General features: G+C 53.5%; 2 protein-coding genes and 1 long non-coding RNA gene across 5 annotated transcripts; 2 read left to right on the top strand and 1 right to left on the bottom strand.

Moving 5' to 3' along the window:
- The first annotated feature begins 6,044 nt into the window (after positions 1-6,044).
- On the top strand, positions 6,045-9,088 carry VGF (VGF nerve growth factor inducible). Its single transcript, XM_081552252.1, has 2 exons — positions 6,045-6,184; positions 6,704-9,088. The coding sequence occupies exon 2, from the start codon at positions 6,724-6,726 to the stop codon at positions 8,575-8,577; it is 1,854 nt and encodes a 617-aa protein (XP_081408378.1). The 5' UTR covers positions 6,045-6,184; positions 6,704-6,723; the 3' UTR covers positions 8,578-9,088.
- Positions 9,089-9,975: 887 nt separating this feature from the next.
- On the bottom strand, positions 9,976-16,414 carry AP1S1 (adaptor related protein complex 1 subunit sigma 1). Of its 3 annotated transcripts, none has more exons than XM_081552253.1 (5): positions 16,373-16,414; positions 14,337-14,515; positions 13,391-13,499; positions 12,008-12,151; positions 9,976-10,753 (listed from the first exon to the last, which is right to left on the bottom strand). In XM_081552253.1, the coding sequence occupies exons 1-5, from the start codon at positions 16,373-16,375 to the stop codon at positions 10,709-10,711; spliced, it is 480 nt and encodes a 159-aa protein (XP_081408379.1). In that variant the 5' UTR covers positions 16,376-16,414; the 3' UTR covers positions 9,976-10,708. The 3 variants fall into 3 exon arrangements, with proteins under 3 accessions (XP_081408379.1, XP_081408380.1, XP_081408381.1); XM_081552254.1 differs by having other exon boundaries at positions 9,976-10,756; positions 12,014-12,151; XM_081552255.1 differs by lacking the exon at positions 16,373-16,414 and adding an exon at positions 14,856-15,220 and having other exon boundaries at positions 9,976-10,756; positions 12,014-12,151.
- LOC145530895 (uncharacterized) lies at positions 15,819-22,738 on the top strand. Its single transcript, XR_014072083.1, has 3 exons — positions 15,819-16,244; positions 21,739-21,841; positions 22,519-22,738. It is a non-coding gene; the product is annotated as an uncharacterized LOC145530895 (long non-coding RNA).
- The last annotated feature ends 937 nt before the right edge of the window (positions 22,739-23,675 follow it).

Genomic DNA, 23,675 nt, shown 5'->3' with positions numbered 1-23,675 from the left:
GTAAAGGAAATAAATTTATAATGCTCCACCTCCATCTGGCCCCTGCTTACGCTCTGGTGATGCACCTTTTTGAGGGCTGCCTCCCCTGACTGGAGTTTCCCCCAGCTTTGCAGGATTTTGCTGGCTCCCTTCCCTATGCCACCAACCGGGTGCCCGAACCAGGCCTGTGAATCAGAGAGTTCTGGGTGGGGAGTCTGGTACTGCGGAGGGCAGGTCCCAGAGCCTGGTGCGAGGCTATCTCGTCCTTCTAACCCGGCTGCCTTCTAGCACAACTGGAACCCCCACCTCCAGATATTTCTGGACACCCCTCCCATCCTCTTTACGCTTTCTGTGGACTTGGACAGTCTTCTATTTAAATGCAAGTAGTAACAGCTGCATTTGCACAGCGCTGTCTCCAACACAGGATCCTGACGTCTCCCGCAGAGGGAGGACACGGAGGCTCCGAAAGACCCGAGTGACTTCCACGTGGCTCACGATAGCTGGGAGCCTGGCAAGGACTAGAAACCAGGTGTCCCCAGACCAGAGCACACGTCAGAATCGCATTGTAGCTGAAGCTTCCTGTTGGACAATGGACAGTCATTGTCCAAAGGGAGTCACTGAGAGCGGGCACGGCGAGGTGGGGGGTGGGATGGAATCAAAGACGTGGACAGAGGAGGGCGACAGGGGGTGCACAGGGGTGGACCAAGGGGACAGCCTCTGTTCCCCACTTTCCCCCGTTCGGGCTATGCTGCTCTGACTTGCTTGGCTGTTCCCTGTGCCTGGTCGAGCTGCCGAGCCTCCCTGCCACTTCAGCCATGGCTGTGCTGCAATAAAACGGGCCCCTTAGCCCACCTTCTGGGTCTGTTTCACTTCTTCTCAGTGAGGAGGGCTGAGATGCATTGTCCTCCCCCACTTCCCCAGCAGCCTGTATTAGAGAGGATCTCTAAGCCCTGTGGCAACGGGGCTAATGACTTCCTGGAGGGGAGCTGGGGAGGGCTGCTGGCCGTGGCGCGCCCCCACCCCCACCCCAGCCAAGCGGCAGAAAGAAGTGATTGCTCAGAACCGAGGCGGGCAGCTGCGCGGCGCCTGGACCGGCCCCGGGCCTCGCTTTCCCCTGGACCGGGGACGGGGGTGTGTGTGTTGGGGGGGGCGGTGGAGGGGTGGTCCACTGCTGTTTCAAATTCTTGCTCTTCTTGCAAGTTCCCCGTGGCATCCGCAACCAGCCTGCCTCATCCCCACGACTCAAGGGTCTAACTCCCAGCTGTCGGCTCTCTCGTGGCCAGCGCGCTCCCGTTCTCCCCGTTCCTGGGTGGGCACCGCACCGGAGGGGCAAGAGGTGGAGGGAGCCTGGGCGCTGCCCCGCGGGAGCCGAGCTCCGCAGCGACAGGGACTGCGATCCCGAAAAGTACCACGCGGGGGCGCCAGGACCTGCGCGGACGCGGGCGAGGCAGCGCAAGGTGGTTTCCGTCCGTGTGAGTGTGTCCATGGGCGTCTTTGTGTGTCTGTGTTTCTGTACATGTGTGTATGAGTCAGGGGATATCTGGGTGGGATGTATTCGGGGCTACGCGCCTGGCGTACCCCAGAACCAGGCACTTCAAGTGGCTTCTTAATAAGGAGGATTCTTGATATGTTACCATGTATGTGTGCACGGAGAGGTGGGAGACTCTGTATTGTTGCGTGTGCAAGGCATAGCCCGTGAGTCTTGGATTTTTGAAGTTATATCCCTTTAGGGCTTTTACCTTCTCTCATCATCCCGTGTAAAAAAAATCGAGGGCTCTCAACCTGAACCTCCACTCCACTGTCTTGGTTACATCTTCAACATGTGTCTAGGTGACTCTGCTAGACTAGGTGTGACATTGTGTTTGTGTAAGAGGGTGTGTCTCAGGATATCAGTGTAACTGTGAATGATAGTGGTGTGTGTGGCAAGTGGATGTTGAAGTCTGGCTCAGGATTATGGAAATACACAGTCTCCTTTCTCTTATTAGTTTGTGGATACCATCTTCATGGTGTGATGGTGTGATGGTGTGTGTGTGTGTGTGTCTTCCTTTCTCAGTCTTTCCAGTAGCTGTCTCTCTTTGTGTCTCTCCTCATCTCTGTCTCTTTTCCTCTCTCTCTCTTTTCCTGTCTTGGTGACTCATCTCTGCGGCTTTGCCCTCCTCCGTCTTGCTGGGTCTCCCCTCCCCCACACAGGAGTGGGTGGGGGTATGAGGTAATAGGACCTTGGGATTAAAAATCAGGGTGAGGACCCCCTTCCTTATTATTCATCCTTCCCAGACCCACCAGTAGCCCCTAGCCCTCTTTCAGTCCCCTTCCCAGGACTCCAAACCCTCCTGAACTGGGGTGGGCAGGGGATAGGCAATGATGCATTCTAATGGGGTCATTTCCAGGGGGTTCTTAGGCACCTTCTTTCAATTCAGAGTGAAGACCCCAGCCTCCCTCATAAAGTGCCCCTCCCTGCCGGTCTCCCCCCCCCCCCACCATCGCTGACGCATTAAAGGCTGCAGAGGTGAGTCACCGGTTGGGGGGAAGGGAAGAAGAGAGGGGAGTGAGATGCACGGTGGGGAGGGGGACCCACCCCCCTACCCTCTTCTTTCCCAAACCTTCTCAGGGAAAAGACCCAGTGCTCTGTCCCTCTTCCTTGGTTTTCCAAACCTTCAGCTTGGATCTCTACTTGGTTGGACCCCATCTTCTCTTAGCACCCTCCTGGAGAGTATGAGAGATTTAGAAACAAAGACACAGAGATGGATTTGTACAAGTATCTCAGAGCAAACAGGCATCTCCTCCTACTCCCCGTCTCAGCTTTGCCTTTTCCAGCTCTGTCTCTCTCATTTCTCCTTCTTTCCTGTCATCTCCCTCCTCTCTCCAATCCCAGGAACCTGTCCCCAGTCCAGCTCTTTTCTAGAAGCCCCTAGAGGCAGTAGGATGTGAAAGGCACAGCACATCTTTGAGAGGTGGGGTGTGTGTGAATGAGATGACCCCAGGCAGGGAACTGGGATGGAGAGAGACATAATCAGACCCAGAGATTCAGAGCCCATACAGACAAAATCTAGATGGTGGAATCACCAACACTGTTGCCCTTGGCTTCTACCTCACTGTCCCCTCCCCCATGCCATAATGACTGAGACTCTTGGGATGTCGATTTCTGAGAAGCTCCCCTGGACTTCTGGGCTGAGTGGAGGAAGAAAGGGTTGGAGAAGAATGAAGGAAGGAGGGAACATGCTAAAAAAAAAAAAAAAAGGGAAAAGCTTGAACTTGGGAGCTGCAGAAGAGTGGCTAAGAAACTGAGACTTTCCTGCACAGAAATTTAGAGGTGAAGGTAAATGTGGGGGAGGGGTAGGAAAGATCAAAGGCATGTAGAAGTCACGTAACAACATATATCAACAAGCATGGAAGGATCCAGAGAAAAGCACAAAGACACTGGGGTACACACACATTGTTGACGCACCAAGCCAGTTGATGCTTTTCACACACCAGCAGATGCTCAGAGTGGATGCACTCAGACTCCCAACCGCACAGGTATACAGGCACTCAGAGGAATCAAGACCCACAAACACTCATAGTTACACACAGACACCTGGAAACAGGCAAAAACACACCCCCACAGATTGAAAGAGAAAATTTACGTATTTAAATTGGAACGCTCCCATGCCTATCCATTCTCTATCTGATTAAATACATAATTGGCCTCCCCATTCCCTTTCTTTCCCCCTGTTTCATTCATCTGTATACACACAAACACAATGCACACATATGTACATACACAGACACAAGCCCACGGGAACACAGTTTCTCTAGATGATTGTCTCCTTCATCTCATACTTGGTCTCTTAGCCCCATCAGCCTCTCGGTCTGTCCCCCTTGCCTCCCTCCCTCTTCCCTTCTCTCTTGGATGGCTTCCCCTCCCCCCACCAGATGTCTGAGCCATCTCTCTCTGATTCATCCTCCTCAGGAAGGTAACGTGACCCCCCCTCCCCATTTCACTGCTCTCAGTAACCAGGCAGGGAGGATAAAGGGGAGGTGGGATGAAGAGGAAGAGGAATGAGGGGGACCCATAGGGGTAGGGGGAGGCCCTAGATAGTTTGGGGGGAGGGCGATGAAGCCCAGTCTCAGGTCTGCTGCCCCCTCCTCTCCCTCCTTTATTTGGCATCTTCACAGTCACCTTGGTTCTCCTTCCTTTTTTTTTTTCTTTAGCCTGATCCTTCTACCTGTTCCAGATGCCTGCCTGCCTGCCTCCCTCTCCTGCCCCCATCTCTTCTCTCTTTCCTCTCTCTCTACTCCTCCCCACCTTTTCCCCCGCAGAGCTGATGGGCTTTCTTCTGGGAAAGTGGAGCCACTGATGGACCCGAGAAGCCACTGCTGGCTATAGAGGGAAAGCACGTGAGTGTGTGTGTGTGTGAGAGAGAGAGAGAGAGAGAGAGGGAGAGAGAGAGAGAAAGAGAGAGGAGAGGATGAGGGTCAATACTAGGAAGATGAGGAAGGGGTTGAGGACTGGCTCTGAAAGAGTCTCTGAGCTCCTGGCAGGCAGCCCCGATCCCGGTTTCCAGAGTCTTAGGGCGAGGGTGCCCTGTATGTGCCCACGGGCAGCCCTGTGTCCGCAGTTCTTGTGTGTCTGGCATGTGTCATTCCACTCCCCCCTCTCCCTGCCCACACCCCCGCACAGCTCTTTGCCTGCACCGCAGCCCCCCTCCAGCTTCCCTCCCTCTCCTTCATTCCTGCAGTGGCTGCTCCCCTTGCCTCCCTCCCCTCTCCCTGCCCCCTCCTCATTTCCGTCCTCCCCGCACCCCCGCCTACAGTTGGTCTCCCTTCACTGGACCCGGCTCGCTGATGGATTCTCTTTGCGCAATCTGTGCGTCATCGCCCCCCCCCCGCCCGAACCTCTAACTGTCCAAGCCCCCAACCCCAACCCCTCTGACAGGAGATTCGGACGAGGGGTCTGGTGGCAGAGAGGGGTGATCTCTGACGTTGCACTCCCACCCTCCACCCCCCACCCCCATCGCGTTCAAATCTTCCCTTTAAGCAACGAAGAGAGATTGAACTGAGTCACCCCCCTACACCTGCACAACCCCCTCCCCACCAGGTCTGCTCTCGTCCTCCAAACGTCCTTTGGGGGGTAGCAGCGGGAGGGGAAGAAGCAGGCAGGTGGTGGGGAGAGGTGGTCTGAAAAAGGGCACAGCGGGAGCGCCAACACACGCTACAGAGTCAACTGGACAGAAGGACAGACACACCTTTTTCTCCAGACACGCACCGACCATGGACAGACACGACACAGAGGCACACATATCCTCAATCTTTCCCCTGTCTCTTCCAACTCGGGTCCTTTCTGCCCAGATCACTCAAACCGCAAGATCCACCCATGTGCCCCAGCCCAGGGCACGCACTCCGCACCGCAGATCCGCGGACAGCGCCCGCAGGCGCGCAGAACCATCCCTTCTCTTTCAGGTTCACGCTGTCCTTGGGCGTGTTTGCCATGGACCCTGCAGTAAGGAGACGGGGAGTCTGGCTCTCTCCTCAGTTTTGGAGTCTTGTCTTCCCCCTTCCCAGTATGGATCTCCTACTGGGGCCCAGTCAGACGCTGGAAGTGCCCCCACCCTATTCCATTCGCCAGGTTCCCGCCGCTGCAGGTTGCTCTGTAACCCACCCTCCCGCCTTGCAGCGTCTCTGCATTCACCCTTCCATTCATTCTTCCATTCATTCATTCATCCTTTTCTCCTCGTCCCTCCTTCATTCATTCATAGCCCCCTGCCCCGCCCGCCTCAGCATTTCATTCATTCATTCCTTCATTCATTCATTTCCCCGGTGCTAGGCTGGCGCACGCCCCTCCAACCGAGGCCGGCAGCGCGCAGGCGCGGGCCGGGAGAGGCACGCATCTTCCAATCGTTGGGCGTCCTCCCGCCTCTAGGCGCCCGCCCGCTTCCCCATGAATGAACATTGACGTCAATGGGGCGGGGCGATTCCCACGTGACCTCGCGCGCTCCTCTTTATAAGGCGGTGGCGGCGCGGGCGCTGTCCAGCGTGCTGAAGCCTGAGCGAGCGAGTCTCCCGGAGCCGCGCGGACCCAGCTGAGCCCAGCGCACTGGACGCCAGACCTCGACCATCGCTCGTATCCTAGCCACCGCTCGGAGCCGAGGCGGACGCGTCCCGATCTTCCCCTGTCCCCACCCCGCCCCGACCCTCCTCTCCACCTCCCGCGTCGTGGCACCAGCTGGTAAATACTCTGCTGTCCGTCCCTCAAACCCTCGGCAGTCGTGGGCGTGAAGGGAGGGTTCTCTCTCCCCACTGATGGGAGTGTTGAAAACACAGCGGGGAGCCCCCAGGAAGGGTCCCTATAATGGGGGAGTCGCCGCTTTTTCTCTTGCTGCTGAAGTCGCCCACGCACCATCCGGGGAGTCCTGCGGGGAGGGAGCAGATTTTTTCCCCCTGCATCCTTGCCGCTTAGTATGTGGGCGCTGGCAGTCAGATGGCTCAAGGAAGGGGGCGAGGAGGCACTGGGGGAGCAAGGGTTGCAGGCGTTTCCCTATTTACACGACTCCAGAGATCGGCACAACATTGTCCTCCTTTGCTCCTAAACGTCCCTTTTCTGGGTAAGGTTAGGGGGACAAGGGAAGCCCCGGATTTCCTGATTAAATATGGGGGAAGGGGATATAAAATCAGAGAGCGGAAAAATTCTTACAGAATCCCTCTTTCTTTGGTCCCTTCCATTTTTTTTTTAATTTTTTTTTCACAGTCTCCGGCAGTCCTTCGGTCATGAAATCGCTCAGGTTGCCGGCTACTGTCCTCTTCTGCCTGCTCCTACTGCTCAGGGGGTTGGGAGCAGCGCCCCCCGGGCACCCTGAGGCTCCGCCACCTCCTCCCAGCTTTGAGCATAAAGAGCCGGTAGCTGGGGACGCAGTGCTCGGGCCGAAGGATGTTAGCGCCCCAGAGGTCCGAGCCGCTCGAAATTCAGAGCCGCAGGACGAGGGAGAGCTTTTCCAGGGCGTGGATCCCCGGGCGCTGGCCGCGGTGCTGCTGCAGGCACTCGACCGTCCGGCCTCGCCCCCGGCGCCCGGCGGCTCCCAGCAGCGGCCAGAGGAAGAAACAGCAGAATCTCTGCTGACCGAGACCGTGCGCAGCCAGACCCACAGTCTCCCAGCGCCAGAGACCCAGGCGCCCGCGGCCCCTCCTCGCCCTCAGACTCAGGAGAATGGTGCCGAGGCGGCCGACCCCTCGGAGGAGCTCGAAGCGCTAGCTTCCCTGCTTCAGGAACTGAGAGATTTCAGTCCGAGCAGCTCCAAACGCCAGCAAGAGACGGCAGCAGCAGAGACGGAAACCCGCACGCACACGCTGACCCGAGTCAACCTGGAGAGCCCCGGGCCGGAGCGCGTGTGGCGCGCTTCCTGGGGAGAGTTCCAGGCGCGCGTCCCGGAGCGCGCGCCCCTGCCGCCCCCTGCTCCCCCGCAATTCCAGGCGCGTGTGCCTGAGAGCGGACCCCTTTCCGAAGCCCACCAGTTCGGGGAAGGAGGGTCCTCCTCCAAAACACACCTAGGTGAGGCATTGGCACCCTTGTCCAAGGCGTACCAAGGCCTGGCAGCTCCCTTTCCCAAGGCGCGCCGGCCGGAGACCACCCTCCTGGGCGGCACTGAGGCGGGGGAGCGCCTTCTACAGCAAGGGTTGGCGCAGGTAGAAGCCGGGCGGCGGCAGGCGGAGGCCACCCGGCAGGCGGCGGCGCAGGAAGAGCGGCTGGCCGACCTCGCCTCCGACCTGCTGCTCCAGTATTTGCTGCAGGGCGAGGCTCGGCAGCGCGGCCTGGGGGGTCGGGGGCTGCAAGAGGAGGAGGGGGGCGGGCGAGAGACAGCGAGGCAGCAGGAGGAGGCGGAGCAGGAGAGACGCGGCGGGGAGGAGAGGATGGGGGAGGAGGATGAGGAGGCGGCGGAGGCGGAGGCGGAGGCGGAGGAGGCGGAGAGGGCGCGACAGAACGCGCTCCTGTTCGCCGAGGAGGAGGACGGCGAAGCCGGAGCCGAAGACAAGCGCTCCCAGGAGGAGACGCCCGGCCACCGACGAAAGGAGGCCGAGGGGGCAGAGGAGGGCGGGGCAGAGGACGAGGACGACGACGAAGAGATGGACCCGCAGACGATCGATAGCCTCATTGAGCTGTCCACCAAACTCCACCTGCCCGCGGACGACGTGGTCAGCATCATCGAGGAGGTGGAAGAGAAGCGGAAGCGGAAGAAGAACGCCCCTCCCGAGCCTGTGCCGCCCCCCCGGGCCGCTCCGGCCCCGACTCACGCCCGCTCCCCGCAGCCCCCGCCCCCTGCCCCCGCCCGAGAAGAGCTGCCCGACTGGAACGAGGTGCTCCCGCCGTGGGATCGGGAGGAGGACGAGGTGTTTTCCCCGGGGCCCTACCACCCTTTCCCCAACTACATCCGGCCGCGGACGCTGCAGCCGCCGGCCGCCTCGCGCCGCCGCCACTACCACCACGCCCTGCCGCCTTCGCGCCACTATCCCGACCGGGAGGCCCAGGCGCGGCGCGCGCAGGAGGAGGCGGAGGCCGAGGAGCGCCGGCTGCAGGAGCAGGAGGAGCTGGAGAATTACATCGAGCACGTGCTGCTCCGGCGCCCGTGACGCGCCCTGGCCCCGGCCCCGCCCCCGCGCGCCCCCCTCCGTGTTGCTCCTCTTTGCCCCTAGGTGTTTGCATGCGCCCGGCCCCGCCCCCGGCCGCCACTCAGCCCCGCCCCCCCCCGCCCGCGGGCCGCCCCGCTCCCGCACTGCGCCCAGACCCGTCAAGACGTCTTCGCCGGTGGGAAGCCCGAAATCCTCAAACTCACTCGCGGGGGTCCCGGAGCCAGCACAGGCGGGCGGGTAGTTTGTGCGAGTTCCCTGCCCCCCACCCCCCCGACTCCCCACGTGGGACCCTGTCCCCACCTAGTCCCTCTCTTGGGATGTCCCGATCTGAAACCGGAAAAAGCATTTCCAGTTAACTGTGTGAAGTGTCTTGTCTCCCGCCCTTTGGGCTTCCCAAGAGCCACTCTGCCCTCTCTGGATCGCTGTGAATTTACCCCTTCTTTCCCTACTCTGTTGTAAATACCCCTCACGGAGGAAATAGTTTTGCTAAGAAATAAAAGTGACTATTTTATTAGGACTTTGTTCTCGGTTATTCACCCGTCCCCTTGGGCCTGTGTGGTCCTTCCCAAGGGGCGGTGAGGGAAGCGCCAGCCTCCTTCTGCTCAAAAGCGAGGGTTGAGTGATAGAACCTCTTTCAACCATATTTGAGGGGCGGGGGTAGAATAGGTTCACATCCTTTAGAAAGCCCTAAATTCCACTACCAGCTTGACTGTTAGTCACAAGTTAGTCACAAGACCCCACGCCCTGGGCAGAGAGATGCAGAGTGAATAAGGAACGGCAGCTCTGGGCCACCTAGTAAGATCTTTGAACCATCCCAGGGCCACTCAGGCAGCTCCCCACCGCCCCTGCTCCACCTTCCTCACCCACCTTCCTTAACTGCTCCCTAAATTCCATGGTCCTAGGTACTTCACATGACCAACACCTCCTATGGGGAGGTGTTGGCAACTGAAGACACTTCCTGGTTTTAGCCGCTTCTCAAACCTTTTCTAAGTATATATGTGCATGCTCAGTCGTGTCGGATTCTTTTGCAAACCTGTGGACTGTAGCCCGCCAGGATCCTCTGTCCATGGGATTTCCCAGGCAAGAATACTGAAGTGGGTAGCCATTCCCTTCTCCAGGGGATCTTCCTGACCCAGGGATTGAACCTGAGTCTCCTGCACTGGCAAGCGGAGTCTTTACCACTGAGCCACCAGGGAAGCCCTGCATAGGACATACTTATCCTAAAAAATCATTATTCATTATTTTAAGCAATTGAACTGGGTGTCCTCTTTTTTTTTGGCCCTAAATCTGGCAATCCTAGTTCCAGGGAAGAGTGGAATGGAATGGGCAGGGTTCCCTTTCTGTCCTCAGTGATCCCAGCAGCCCTGCCTTCCTTCACAGAGCCTAAGCAAGCCAAAGTCCAGAAATGCTTTTCCTTTTATTTCAGAGAGAAGGAAAAAGAATCAGACACTTTCCCCACCCCACCCCCTTAGCTCCTGCCTCACCCAGAATTGAAGAAGGGTGAAGGAGGGACAGGGCCCAGTCTTCTGTAAAGCCTGCCCTCCCCCCAGCCCTCCCTTCCCTCAAAGTAGCAAGGTTAGAAAAAAATTAACTATGTTGTTCCTCCCCGGGCACTGGACAGAGGCCCCACTGCAGCCAAGAAGGAAGGGGAGGGGCAGATGAGGGAAAAGGACTTCCCTCTGGAGACACAGAAGTCCCCCTCCCAGGCAGAGAGGCCACCCCCGGCTGGCTGCGGGGAGGGCTGGAGGTAGGTTATGGGGCAGGGAGAAGAGAAGAGCCCTGAAAACATTTTCCCTTTAACCTGACATATTTATATATTTACAGTTATAAGGGTGGGGGGAAGTTTGGGGTGACACTAGTTCTTCAAAGGCAGAGAATGAAAGCCAAATAGCACCCCCGACTTGGTCATATTTTCCTGCCTCCTAGCTCCTTAAAACCTTCACTGGGAAAAGGGGAAACAGGAGATGGGGGAGGGGGAGGGAATGTTTGAGGGTCCTGAGCCCACAGCTCACTGCAGAAAAAGGGGAGGCCGCAGAGCAGGCGCAGCTGGGTCCCACCAAGAGGAAAAGGGCCACCGATGCCCCACCTCCCCACCAGATCCCCACATCTCCACTTGGCCCCAGGGCGGGGGCTATGCCAGACCCATCTCCTCCAGCACACTGCGTGGCGACTCATCCTCCTAAGGCAGAGACAGACAGAGGGTGATGGGGAGACACCAGGAGAGATGGGGTGCGGGTGAGGAGGGCAGGGAGGGCAGCAATCACAAGGGCAGGCCGGGGTTGGGGGGGTGGACACAGAGAGACACGGGGGAGAGGGGAGAGAGAAGCCCAAGTGAGCCCAAGGCTGGAATGGCTGGGGACCCTCAGGGGAGCTCCCCAGCCTCCTGAGACCACCCCATAGAGCCAACCGAGGCAACCAGGTTGAGTCCACCACCACCCAGAGAACCCAAAGCCAGGAGCTTGGTGAGCAGGGGGCTCAACCTTACTAGCTGAAGGGAAGGGAGTAAAATGGGGGTTGGGGGGCTGGGAAACCTGCTTTCCCAGGGCTGGAGGTGGCAGATGGTTGGGTGGGACCTTTTGTGTTTTTCTCCAGAGTTGGGGAAGGCAGTAACAAGTTGGCATCGGGTCCCTGAGGAAAGGTGGACCAGACTGCAGAGAGATGAGTCATAAGGGTCTGAGAGAGTAACAGGGTGGGTGTGTGAGTGCCAGGGTACGTGTGTGTGTGTGTGTGTGTGTGAGAGAGAGAGAGAGAGAGATGGGGGGAGCTGGACCAGTGAGGTGGCAAGTCGGAGTCTACCCTTTTTCCTGCTGCACGGATGAGCCCCCCCCCTTCTCCCCCTCCTCAGAGCCAGCTCAGGCCGGCTTGCTCATCACTGCAGGTTCCGGTGACTCATCTCCTTGCACCAAGGCTCAGCAGTGGCACAGCAGAGAGGGGGCAGGCAGTAATGGGGTGAGGGCGGGGGTGACAGATAGAAGAAAGAATCAACAACCAGGTGCCCCTGACCCCAACCCCCAAATCCCCAGGCAAAATTCTGCTTCTTAGCAGAGGCTTTGAGTATGTGTGTGTGTTTTAAAAAAAGGGAAGACACCAGGGAAGAAAAACAATGCCCTATTGTGTGCCCCTTCTCCACTTCTCCAGGCAACCCTAAACGCCAAGAGAAGTGTGGGACAAAGGCACTCTGGGTCTCGGGAGAAGGAGGAGGGGAATTGGTCCAGGGGGGCTGTGTGCCACCCCCACTACCTCCTTCCCTGAGCAGTCAGGGCTTGAGGGCCAGCTGGCCAACCTGGTGGCGTGGGGGCCAGACGCCACAGGGAGGGGGGCCGCTTCGGTAGCGGTGGGAAGGGGGCAGCTGGGGTCCGCAGGCGAGGGGTCCAGGGTAGGGAGGGCGCCCTCGGCCACGGTCCTCTTCCTCCTCCTCACTGTCCCGGACCCGTACCTCCTGCAGCAGGTCCGCCTGCTCGATGGCCTTCAGTACACTCTTCTTGGAAGTGTCCTGGACGTCTCCCCCCATCAGAAACTCATCCAAGATGAAGTAGGCCTTCTCAAAGTTGAAGATGATGTCCAGCTCGCAAACCTGGGGGGGCGGGGGAGGAGGTAGAGGTGAGGGTCAAGGTGCCTTCTACCCCCTTACCTGCACCCCAGCCTCCCCAGCTCTTTCCCCACCTTGGCTCTGTGGCCTTCATGACCACCCCTCTCCACCTTGGGTTCTTGCCCCAGGTCTATGTCCTCCCGACCCCTAGGCTTTCGTCCTGGGTTAGGCTTTTCCTTCTCCTTCTCTTGCCTCTTCCTCTGTGATCATGAGATATTAGTTGCTCGAGTCTACCCTTGACCCTGACTCGTTGCCTTCTCCCCTAAATCTATGACACAAATCCTACCAGAGGTTGGGTCAGCTTCCCTGCCCATCCCCACCCCACCCCCCGCACCCCCAGGCGCTGTGACAGGGCAGTGAAGGAGACTCAGGATCACGGTGTAAATGACTTCAGTTCTAAGGCGCACTCTGACACTAACAAGCAAACTCTTGTTTTAGTCGCTAAGTCGTGTCCGACTCTTTTGTGACTGCATATACTGTAGCCTGCCAGGCTCCTCTGCCCATGTGATTTCCCAGGCAAGAATACTGGAGTGGGTTGCCATTTCCTTCTCCAGGGGATCTTTCCAACCCAGGGATCGAACCCACATTTCTTGCATTGGCAGGCAGATTCTTTACCACTGAGCCAGGAAAGCCTAGAAGGAAACCAGCAAACTCTACATGCCATTTAACTTCTCCGTTTTCTCTTCCAAAAATGGAGACACCAACACCTACTCATGGAATGAGGAGCAAACAGGAGAACCTGAAAGCTCTTTGTAAACTGTTAAGTGGAACACAAATTATGGAGTTATTACTGTTCCCCATCTAAGATGTGAGCTCACTGCCAGTGCCCAGGCTGTAGCCCAGATCAGTTCATTCAGAATCTCTGGGGGTGATACCCAGGCAACGCTATTGTTTAAAAAAACTCTCCAGAAGACTCCAACGCAAAGTCAAGGTCAGGAACCACTGATACTATCTGAACGTGGCTCCTGTTCTTGTGTGAGAAGTTTGAGCTGAGCTCTAGATGGATTGATTAAGTGGCAGATTCTGGTTCCCACCCTTCTCCCGCGGGGGGCTGATTAAGAGGCATGGCTAATAGGCTTAAGGCTTAAAGAGGGAGATTAATTACTGTTCTCACTGTTCCAACTTCCCCTTTCCTGAGTCAGGACAGAGACTGGAAGGGTCCCAGAGTCTGGCAGAAAGAGGGGATTGCCGGGCGCGGAAACTGGGGTGGGTGGAGAGACTTACGCTGCCAAAGTATTTGTCCAGCAGCTCGACGTATCGGTGGATCAGCTCCAGCGTGATGAGCTCATTGTCTTGGCCCTCGATGGCACAGCAGAAGTAAAGGCTGGCGTATCTGCGGACAGGGACACAGGAGGGATGGATGGCTGGGAGTGCTGCTGGGGCTGCTTCGGGACCCAGGCATTCTGTGCCCAAACCTCCCATGTCCCCCCATTCCTGATCTGTGTGCTTACTGGACACAGGTGGGGTGGCTCCAGGGTAAGCAAATAGTAACTCACTGTGTCTCTTAGTGCCTCTCATAAACACAGGCAAAGATACAAGCTCTTTCCCTCTTGACCTCTGACCCATTCAGTTTGACTCAGCAAAAGCTAAGCCAACAAATTCACCTGCTCAGAAGAGGAACCACAAAGGGTTTGTGTGTCCGTGGGTGTGGGTATTGGGAAAGTGGCACAGGGTCTACAATTGTTCAGTGAGGCTGCAAGGGATGTGTGCAATCAGTAAGATCGGGCCTTTGGGACAGAGGTAGATGTGCGAAGTAGGCACCAGGCTTGAGCAAAACCAAAAGAGAACAAGACTCTCTTCAAGGTGAATTTCGAAAGTAAAGGCTGGCTGGAGTTCATCACTGCCTTCCACATGTCCTTAGCTCTCAGCTCTCCCAGACCTAGTAAGTTAGTGTTCACAACTCTTTGGACTGGAGCTTGCCAGGCTCCTCTTTCTATGGGATTCTCCAGGCAAGAATACTGGAGCAGATAGCTATTCTCTTCTCCCAGGGATCTTCCCAACCTAGGGATAGAACCCAGGTCTCCTGCATTGCAGGCAGATTCTTTACCGTCTGAGCCACCAGGGAACCTCTGCTAGACGTAAGAGACTGCCTATTTCCCAGCCAGATGAACCCATCCCAGACCCCAATCAGGCAGGATCCAGGCAGGTCTGAAAGTAGGTGAGGAGTCACCTCTTGTAGACAACTTTGAGGTCCCTCCACTCCAGGAAGCTGCACATCTTGGGCTTGCGAGCCAGAACCACCTGCATAAGCTCCCGAACCATCTTCTTCCGCTCCTTGTCTGAGGTGGCCAGGTACCATTTTTGCAGCCGCAGCTTCCCCTGCCGGCTGAACAGCAGCATGAATCGCATCTGGGGGTGGGGGGTAGGGAGAGGAAGGAGGAGTCAGAGCCGAGGTTTAGAGCTTTGATTCTCTGAGCTTGTGTCCTCCAAAACCACACAGTCCCAGACTCCTCCCATTCAACTCTTCTCTCCTCACAGACCCTACTTTCTTCAAAACATCAGCCCTTCTGGTCAACTGGGTATTCCCATCAGCAAGTGCCTTTCCTTGGAGGGGGCGTCAGAGCTTCTGCGTCTGTCATGTGGGTTCAAATCCTGGCTCTACTAGTTGACAAATTTGCCCTGGGCATTACTTCATGTCTCTGGGCTTCAGTTCCCCCGTGTGTCAGATGGAAATAATAAAAGTACCTACCTTACAGAGTTGTTAGGTGGAACTGACATAGGAAATAGCGCCTGGCACGAAGTAAGCACTATAACACCTTGGATGTCATTATTATTATTCCCTGACTTGCTGTTTCCTAAAGCTGGTTTCCAAAGGTGGGAAAAATGCTAGCACAGTGACGAGCAGCCCCTTAGTTGATGGCAAAGAGATGTTTGCTTTCTTTCCTGCTATTTCTACCCACCACCATCCTAAAATCAGGTATTTTCTTTCCAAGAAGCTCCTTCAGCCCTCTGCCCCATCCCAGCCATACACTCTAGCCAACGTCCCCAACACATTGCCCTCTACTCCTATGCCCAGCGGTATCCTTCATGTTAGCACATGATACCAGGACCCCCTAGATTCCAGAACCCTCCACTCTACTCAGCCATCCAGGCATATAGCCAGAGGTATTCCTTTTTTCTTCCTTTTAAGGTACCTCCCTAACATGCCCACACCTCCCCAGATACCAGGTGATCAATTTCCCTTTCAGTTCTTCAGTTTGGACCCAGTCATTCTGGGTGGCTCGCCTAGGGAATGTTCCTGGAACAAGCACAAGGACGTGGAGCAGGGAGACGTGCAGAGCCCTCACTACCCCGTGCACCCCCAGTTTCCCATTTCCAGGGGGTGGGGGCTGCAGGCCACATCCTGGAGTCATCTCCCTCCCCCTGTAGCTCTTCTCTCTGTGTATGCCACCAGGGCTGGAGTCCTGGGTGTGTGGAACACTACTAGTCTAGGCGGCTACAGATCAGAATTCAAGAGAACTGTATTTTTTGCTAGAGGGGAAGGGGAAGCGCTGCTGGCGTGGCCGGAGGGCAAAAGAGTGGTGCAAGGGAGGCTAGGGTGGGAGAGTGGGCCAGGGAGCAGGAAGACGGAAGGCCTGCGTTCCGGAAAGAGGATAGGGTAGGGGGCAGAGAGCCAAGAGCACCGGAGCCGGGAAACCAAACCCCGGGTCCCAGAGAGCAAAACTCGAGCCCACCTGGCTTCCCCCACCTCATCCCCGCCTCCAGGTGGGCAGGACGACACACCGAGGCAGGACGTCCACTCCTCGCACCCGGAACTATCCCCTCCCACACACCGCCCTCCCCGCCGGCCGCCGCTCTTCTCTGGGCTGCACGTGGACGGAGGGTCTCGGAGACAGGCGACCCCCGCCGCCTCCGTCCGCCAGCAGGCCCCCGAGCCCCCGTGCCTCGCGCGAGTTCCCTGCGGCAGTGATTCGGACCCCTGAGATCGCGACCCGCGCGCTCCCCCTGGCTCCGGACGGTCCCGCCGCCCCCGAGTCACTTCCCTCTCGCCCTACAAATGCGCCCACTCCCCGCCGCTTCTCCCGAAAGCCATTTCCAGCTGCTCTTCCTTCCGAGGCCGGCTCGCCCACCCGCCCAGGTAAGTGAAGGCCTCAGAGAACTGGAGGAAGGACAAGAGCGGCTCACACAGAGGGCAGCCCCCAAGGACCCCTGCAGGTGCAGCCCACGCCCCTCGGTCCCCCTCCCCTCCCTCTTCGCACAGCCTACCATCCTGCAGCCTCCGGCCCTGCGCGTCCCTCTTCGGCCACCGTAGGCGCCACCTCCACTCCCTTTCTTACCCTTTCGCCTCCTTCCCTCCCTCTCGCTTGAAGCCCCGCCCCGTCCGCCGGGGCGCCGGGAACCAATGCGCTGCGTACTGCGCAGGCGCCGACGCTGCGGGGCGCGCGGGCGGGGCCGGAGGCGGAGAAGCGGTGGCCATGGCAACCAGGTCCTCGACTTCAGCTTTGAGTAGCCCTGTCGTCATGGTAACAAGGCTGTCTTGTGGTCTGGTTGGAAGATGGGGGAGGAGGACAATGAGGTCCTCGCGCTTTGGAACCTAGGGGCAAAAAGGCGGGAAAAGGGGTACGAGGTGGATAAGATGACCCCTGGAGTTCGTGAGGAAGTAGGGTGGTTTAACGGAAGGGGTGTGGGCGATCGAGAGGGAGCAGGGTGGAAACTATCTGTAGAGAAGGAGGAATGATGAGGAAGGCAAAGACAAAGGGTAGTGGTGGGGCAGGTATGAGAAAACTATGGAGCTCAAAATAGACATCTACTGAGAGCCTGCTAGATGCAACAACACTCAAAGTAAGAGAAAGGTGTAGGTAATGAGGCAGACGAGAAATAAAAAGAGGAGAAGCTGATAGAAAAGTGATGTAAGAAAGAGGAGGAGAAACATGATTAAGAGGAAAGAAAGAGGAAGAAATAAAGAAAATCTTGAAAAGTTAGCATGGGTCAAAGCTAAAAAGGAACAGTGTAACTCAGACACGAGTGTAAAGATGAGACGGAGGTAAATTGCAATACTTGTTTTTTGACAGGATTTGCAAGTGTGAGTGTGTGTTTCCACATGCTAAAGGACTTTGCATATAAATGGATGAGGAAATCTTAAATTTTGTCATGCCAAAAGCTTAATGGGATTTTTCTAGACAATTGTTGGTAACTAATGATGCTATTATTTTGGAGTAGCACTTGAAGCAATTGTTGGTAAGGCCCTACCTGTCTCCACTTTGTGTTCTTTCTTCTTAACTCTTCTTTATGGAGGTCATATGCCTTAGTTGCAAGAGGGTGGGCTTAATTCACCTGCGATGCAATCTGGTCTCTGACCCTTACCTGATGTACAGTCTCAGGTGGGTCATTTAAACCTCCATTTCCTCATTTAAAAAATGAAGATAACAATACCAACCTTGCAAGTCAGATTTGAGGCTGGATAGAAAGTATCTGAAACATTGTCAACAGTTGTTATTGCAATATCAGTAGTAATTACTGATAACAATAGTAATTACTACTATTTGCTTTTCCCAACTTCTTTCTTCTAGTACTTTTTCTTCATCCTTTCTTTTTCATGTCCTTTTCTCCTCTGCCTATGTCATAGGCTTGCCAATGGCATAGATGTTGGCTGAACTATCTTGGTGTTATTTTTTTAGGTCAGAAATAATACCAATAAGGTAAGTTGTTAGAGTTAGAAAGGGTACTTTGTTACGGAGTGAAAAGAAGGAATGAGAGTGTGTAAGAAGGACAGAAGGCAAAATAACAAAATGTGCTCATGGGGTAGAGGAGAAGGTTGTTTATAAAGAAGTAATGAGCAGTGAGACAAAGAGATCTAGGCAACAGCCCGAGGAAGTGCGGAAGATCCAGAGATGTAAGCTCCTACACTCCTTGAAAAGATGGCATTTTCTAGAATTCCCTATCTCAACATGCTGTGCCTAGCTGCAGAGAAGATAAGATTCATGAGAGAATTGTTAGAAATATGGGTTTTGCTCATGTAGAATCATAGACCTAAGAGGTTTAAACTAGCTAGAAGATGGTGGACTATGTTTCTTCATTGTTAGTGAATGATATACATAGATAATCTATGAGTTAGTGGCTCCAATAACCTTGTATCTGCAGGTAAGTTTGGATTTGATGCAGTGGGAAGTTGGGAGTCATTATGATTGTCCAAGCTGATGAATAACTTGGTGAAAACATTTTCAGAGGGTTAATCTTATAGTAATATGGGGATGATTTGAAAAAACAAATGGAAGGCTGCAAGATCATCTGGGACAGGGGTCCCCAGCCTCCAGGATCTAATGCCTGATGATTTAAGGTGGAGCTGATGTAATAATAATTGAAATAAAGTGCACAGTAATTATAATGTGCATGAATCATCCCAAAACCATCCCTAGTCATCCGTGGAAAAATTATCTTCCATGAAACTGGCCCCTGGTGCTCAAAAGGTCAGGGACCACCAGTCTAGGAGGCAGTTTTGGGAATCTAGACACAAAGATGAAATGAAAAGTGAAAGTGAAAGTCACTCAGTCATATCTGACTCTTTGGGAGCCCATGGCCTATACAGTCCATGGAATTCTCCAGGCCAGAATACTTTCCCTTCTCCAGGGGACCTTCCCATCCCAGGGTTTGAGCCCAGGTCTCCCACATTGCAGGTGGATTCTTTACCAGCTGAGCCACAAGAGAAGCCCAAGAATACTGGAGTGGGTAGCCTATCCCTTCTCCAGCGGATCTTCCCAACCCAGGAATTGAGAACCGGGGTCTCCTTTACCAACTGAGCTATGAGGGAAGCCCATGGAGTAGGACAAATTGGAGAGATACCTGTAATGGGCCAATCAGTTGAAGTTGCGAACTCATCTAAGTAGAGAAGGAAGAAGAATCAAAGATGAGTCTGAAGGATTAGTGGTGCCATTTGTATAAATGGAAAAATAGAAGAGGTGAGATTCTCCTTCATAGGTGCGATTGGTGTTTGTATTGTTATCTGGCAAAGCCCATGCTGATACCTCCCTGAGCCTTCTCTCATCTGGTTGTAGAAGTAGTTCCTGCAGTGGGTGGAAGGGGGGTCCAGATGGCCCCTGAAGCCTTTCATTTCTGAGTCTGTGATCTGTCTTTCTCCCTCTTATGATGATGCTCCCTACAACCATTTTTGGCTCATTCTTTAAGCAGTCATTGTTCTCTGATGATGTCATTTGGAGTCATCTCTGGGTTTTTTTTTTAACTTCTTTTTTTAACTAAGCAATTGGGACCTTATCATATGCTGTTCCTAAGAGTCCTGAATACTTTGTGTGGTAGATGTTTGCCGTTCTTTTTCACTTCCTTGGCTCTAAACCCCCTTCCTAGGGTTTGGGAATCCTCACATTATGATGCCAGGGGGAAATAGCACAAACTCGCAGTGTAGCATATGAATTTGCTTTTTGTGCCCACAGCATGAGCCTGTCTGCTGGACTCGGCCAATCCATGCACCAACCTGGACTTTGATCCAGGAGGGAATGAGGTGGGGATGGGGTAATGAGGACAGGTAAGGGTCCTGAATACTTTGAATTCTGAATTAAAAGTATTGAATTTGAATTCTGAAGGGTCCTGAATACCTCTGAATTCTGGCAGAGGGTCAGAGGACAAAACCTAGGGCGCAGGTGGGGTGGCACCAATGGCAGCGTCCTGTGCTAGCAAGGGGTACTGTGTAGGCATCCCATGCTTTGAGATTTGGGCCACTGTCTCTAGCGTGAGATCGTCTGCTGGTTCTCTGGCCCTCCTGACAATTCCTTGAGCTTCCCAGTTTCCTTTTGTGTTTCATTTAGCCAGAGTTGGTTTCAATTCCCGGTAACTCAGGACTCTGATTGGCAAACTTGGTAATCAGGTTGTACCGTCTGCTGACCACACATGTGAGTTGGCCCCACCTGTTCAGCTGGTTTGGCAGTTCCTCGTGGGATGGTGTCTTCCTCATCTTTTATTTCTTTACAGCACCTATCACAGTGCTTGTTGATTGACTTCAGTTATGATTGGTGTGCATGGTTACCTAATCTAGATTTTTTTTTTAATTGTAATTTATTCGTTTATTTTTGTCTGTGCTGGAGCGTTCCTGGTTGCAGTACGCGTTTCAGTGGCTTCTCTTGTTATGGCCCAGGGACTCTAGAGTTCGTGCTAATTAGTTGCGGTGTGCAGGCTGTTGTCCCACAGCACATGGGATCTTCCCAGATCCGGGATCTAACCTGTGTCCCCTGCATTGGCAGCTGGTGGATTCGTAACTACTGGACCACCAGGGAAGTCCTAGATATTTAAATCTTACTTCTCACCCATCTAATATCTATTATACCTGCTAGAGGACAAGCTGTCTTCATTTTCTTTTTCTTATAAAAATAGTTATTTGACTGCACCAGGTCTTCGTTATGGCAGGCAGTATTTTTAGTTGCAGCAGGTGAGATCTAGTTCCTTAACCCAAGGTGGAACCTCGGTTCCACTCCATGCATTAGGAGCGTGGAGTCTTAGCCACTGGACCACCAGGGCTTCATTTTCTATTTCTCCTGTGCTGAGCACAGTGCCTGGCACACAGCAGGTGCCACCATTTGCTGAATAAATGTACTGGATTCCCCCACTGGAAAGTTCCATTGTCATCTCAAACTTCCTTTGCCACAGATGAGTACCTTCCTTCTCCCTTCCCCTGAAACCATCCCTTCTCTTGGTTTCCCAGCTACCTTTTTCTCAGTTTGCAGACTTTAAGCCTTGGACATGAAGGGTAACAAAAAACATGGCTGTTCAAGGGATAAAGATCAGACTGCTTGGTTAGACTAAGAGAATGTGGGTGAAAAAAGGGGAGTTGACTGGCTAGGTTATCAGAGGAGGGAGGGAGCAGTCTGAAAACCACCCTGGTGACTTGGGACTTCATTCTCAGGTGACTTGAACCTGCCTTGCTATTATTTATTTTTCTTTGTTATTTTGTTCACATTGATTTCTGGAATGCCCTGCCATTGCCTCCCAACAGACCCAAATCCCTCTTATTCATCCTATAAGTCTGAACCAAGCAGTCAGTCCTGATGACCCTTTATACTCTAGTCTAGACCCCAGTGACTGTTTCTACATTGTTCCTTTCAACCATTTTTGCAGTGACTTCCCAGGTGGCACAGTTGAAAGAAGCTGCCTGCCAATGCAGGAGATGCAGGAGAGACAGCTTCCATCCCTGGATTGGGAAGATCCCCCGGAGTAGGAAATGGCAACTCGCTCCAGTATTCTTGCCTGAAAAATTCCACGGACAGAGGAGCCTGGTGGGTTACAGCCCATGGGGTTGCAAAGAATCAGACACGACTAACTGAGTGACTGAGTACACAGTACACCCACAACATTTCAGCTTTTTGGTGTCTATTCTCTGTAGATGCAGGCAGACCTTATTTTATTATGCTTCACAGATACTGAGGTTTTTTTTTCAACAAGTCGAAGGTTTATAGCAACCCCACATTGAACAAGCCTATTAACAGTATTTTTCCAACAATATTTGCTCACTTCACATCTCTGTGTCACATTTTCGTAATTCTTGCAATATTTTAAACTTCTAAATTACTATGATCTTTGTTATGGTGACCTGTGATCGGTGACCTTTGATATTACTGTTGTAACTATAGATGCAGTGGGAAAAGCAAGAGAACTAGAAGTGGAGCCTGAAGACGTGAGTGAATTGCTATAATCTCACGATAAAACTAGTGGATGAGGAGTCTTTTATTCCAGGTGAGCAAAGAAAATAGTTTCTTGAGATAGATTTTACTCCTGGTGCTGTTGCTGTGAAGAAGGCTGAGGTGACAAGAAAGAAGTGAGGGTATTACATAAACTTAGTTGATAAAGCTACGGCAAGGTTGGAGGGCGTTGCCTCTCATTTTGAAAGAAGTTCTGCTATGAGTAAAGTGCTATCAGACAGCATTGCATGCTACGGAGAAATTGTGAAAGGAAGAGTCAATCAATGCAGTCGATCGTCGTTGTCCTAGTTTAAGAAATTTCACAGCCGTCGCAGCCTTTAGCAACCACCACCCTGAGTAGTTAGCAGCCATCAACATCAAGGCAAGACCTTCCACCAGCAAAGAGATTAAAATTATGATGGTTAGTATTTCTTAGCAATAAAGTGTTTATAAAGTCCATACATGTTTCTTGTTTATTTATTTTGAGGTAGAATTGGTATGCAACATTATATTAGTTTCAGGTGTACAACATAATAATTCGATATTTGTACACACTACAAAGCGACCCCCACAGTAAGTCTAGTTAATGCCCCACCACCATACAGTTGACCGCCTTAAATCTTTTTCCCCTCTGAATTCCTCCCCCTCGCATAAACAGATAATCTATTCTGTGTATCTGTGAGTATTGTTTTGTTTTCTTTCCTTTCACTTATTCTTGGTTTTGTTTTTTAGATTCCACAAACAAGGAAACCGTACGGTGTTGGTCTTTCTCTGCCTTCCTTACTTAGCAGAATACCCTCAACTTCCTGCCATCCGTGTTGTCACAGACAGCAAGATGTCCTTCATTATGTAAAGTCCATACATTTTTTTTTAGACATAATGTTATTGCACACCTAATAGGCTTCAGCACAGTATGAATATAACTTTTACATACACTGGGAAAGCAGAAAAATCTGTGTGACTCGCTTTATTTCGAGGTTCTGGAACCAAGGGTGTGTATCTCAAAGGTATGCCTGTACTTGATAATAAGAAACATCACTTTATGCTCAGTTTTAAAAGTCCTGGTGGCTCAGATGGTAGAGCATCTGCCTATAATGCAGGAGACCCCGGTTCAATCCCTGGGTTGGGAAGATCCCCTGAAGAAGAAAAGGGCAACCCACTCCAGTACTCTTGCCTGGAAAATCCCATGGACGGAGGAACCCGGTAGGCTACAGTCCATGGGGTCGCAAAGAGTCGGACACGACTGAGCAATTTCACTTTCACTTTCACACACAAAAAAGTGCTTCACAGCCCCCAGGATACAGATATGTTTAAAAAAAAAAACGTGTTAAATTGATTGGAGTTCAAACTTGGCAAGATGATGGTGGAAGCCACAGTTGCTTTGCTTCAGAAACTTTCCACTGGAGTCAAAGCGACCTCTGGTGGCCAGGGGACAAAAGGCTGCATTCAGGACGCTGGTGTTCAAGCTGGAAAGGCACAGGTGTGAAGGCGGGATGCCCTAGTGACGGACACATGAGGGCAGCACCCTTGACCCTGGCTGCGTTTGAGCCCTCTTGTGTGTTCAGGGTGACCTGGGTTCACCGATGTCACAGAGACGGCGGTACAGTGTAATGCCTGGTAGCCTGGGGTGAGTGATTCAACTTCTGTGTCTCTACAGAAGTGCCTGCTACGCTTAGCATAAGGAAACTCACTTGAGGAACCGCCTTTAAAAAATGATTTGGAAAACAGATGGTGTCTCCTTGACTAGTTTCCCTCTGATAGAGTCATTTTACTGTTGAGGGATTTATAGAATCCATAGCCATTACCTATACGTGGGCTGACAAAATTTCCACTGGGTGAGATGAACAGGAGATCGGCAGTTTTACGGTGGAGGCAGGGCAGGTCTTGTG

Source organism: Giraffa tippelskirchi, chromosome 13, assembly GCF_054371585.1.
Source record: "Giraffa tippelskirchi isolate mGirTip1 chromosome 13, T2T-mGirTip1v1.2.pri, whole genome shotgun sequence".
NCBI lineage: Eukaryota > Metazoa > Chordata > Mammalia > Artiodactyla > Giraffidae > Giraffa > Giraffa tippelskirchi.
The sequence above is the reverse complement of the archived record's forward strand: the minus strand, read 5'-3'. Positions and strand labels throughout refer to the sequence as shown.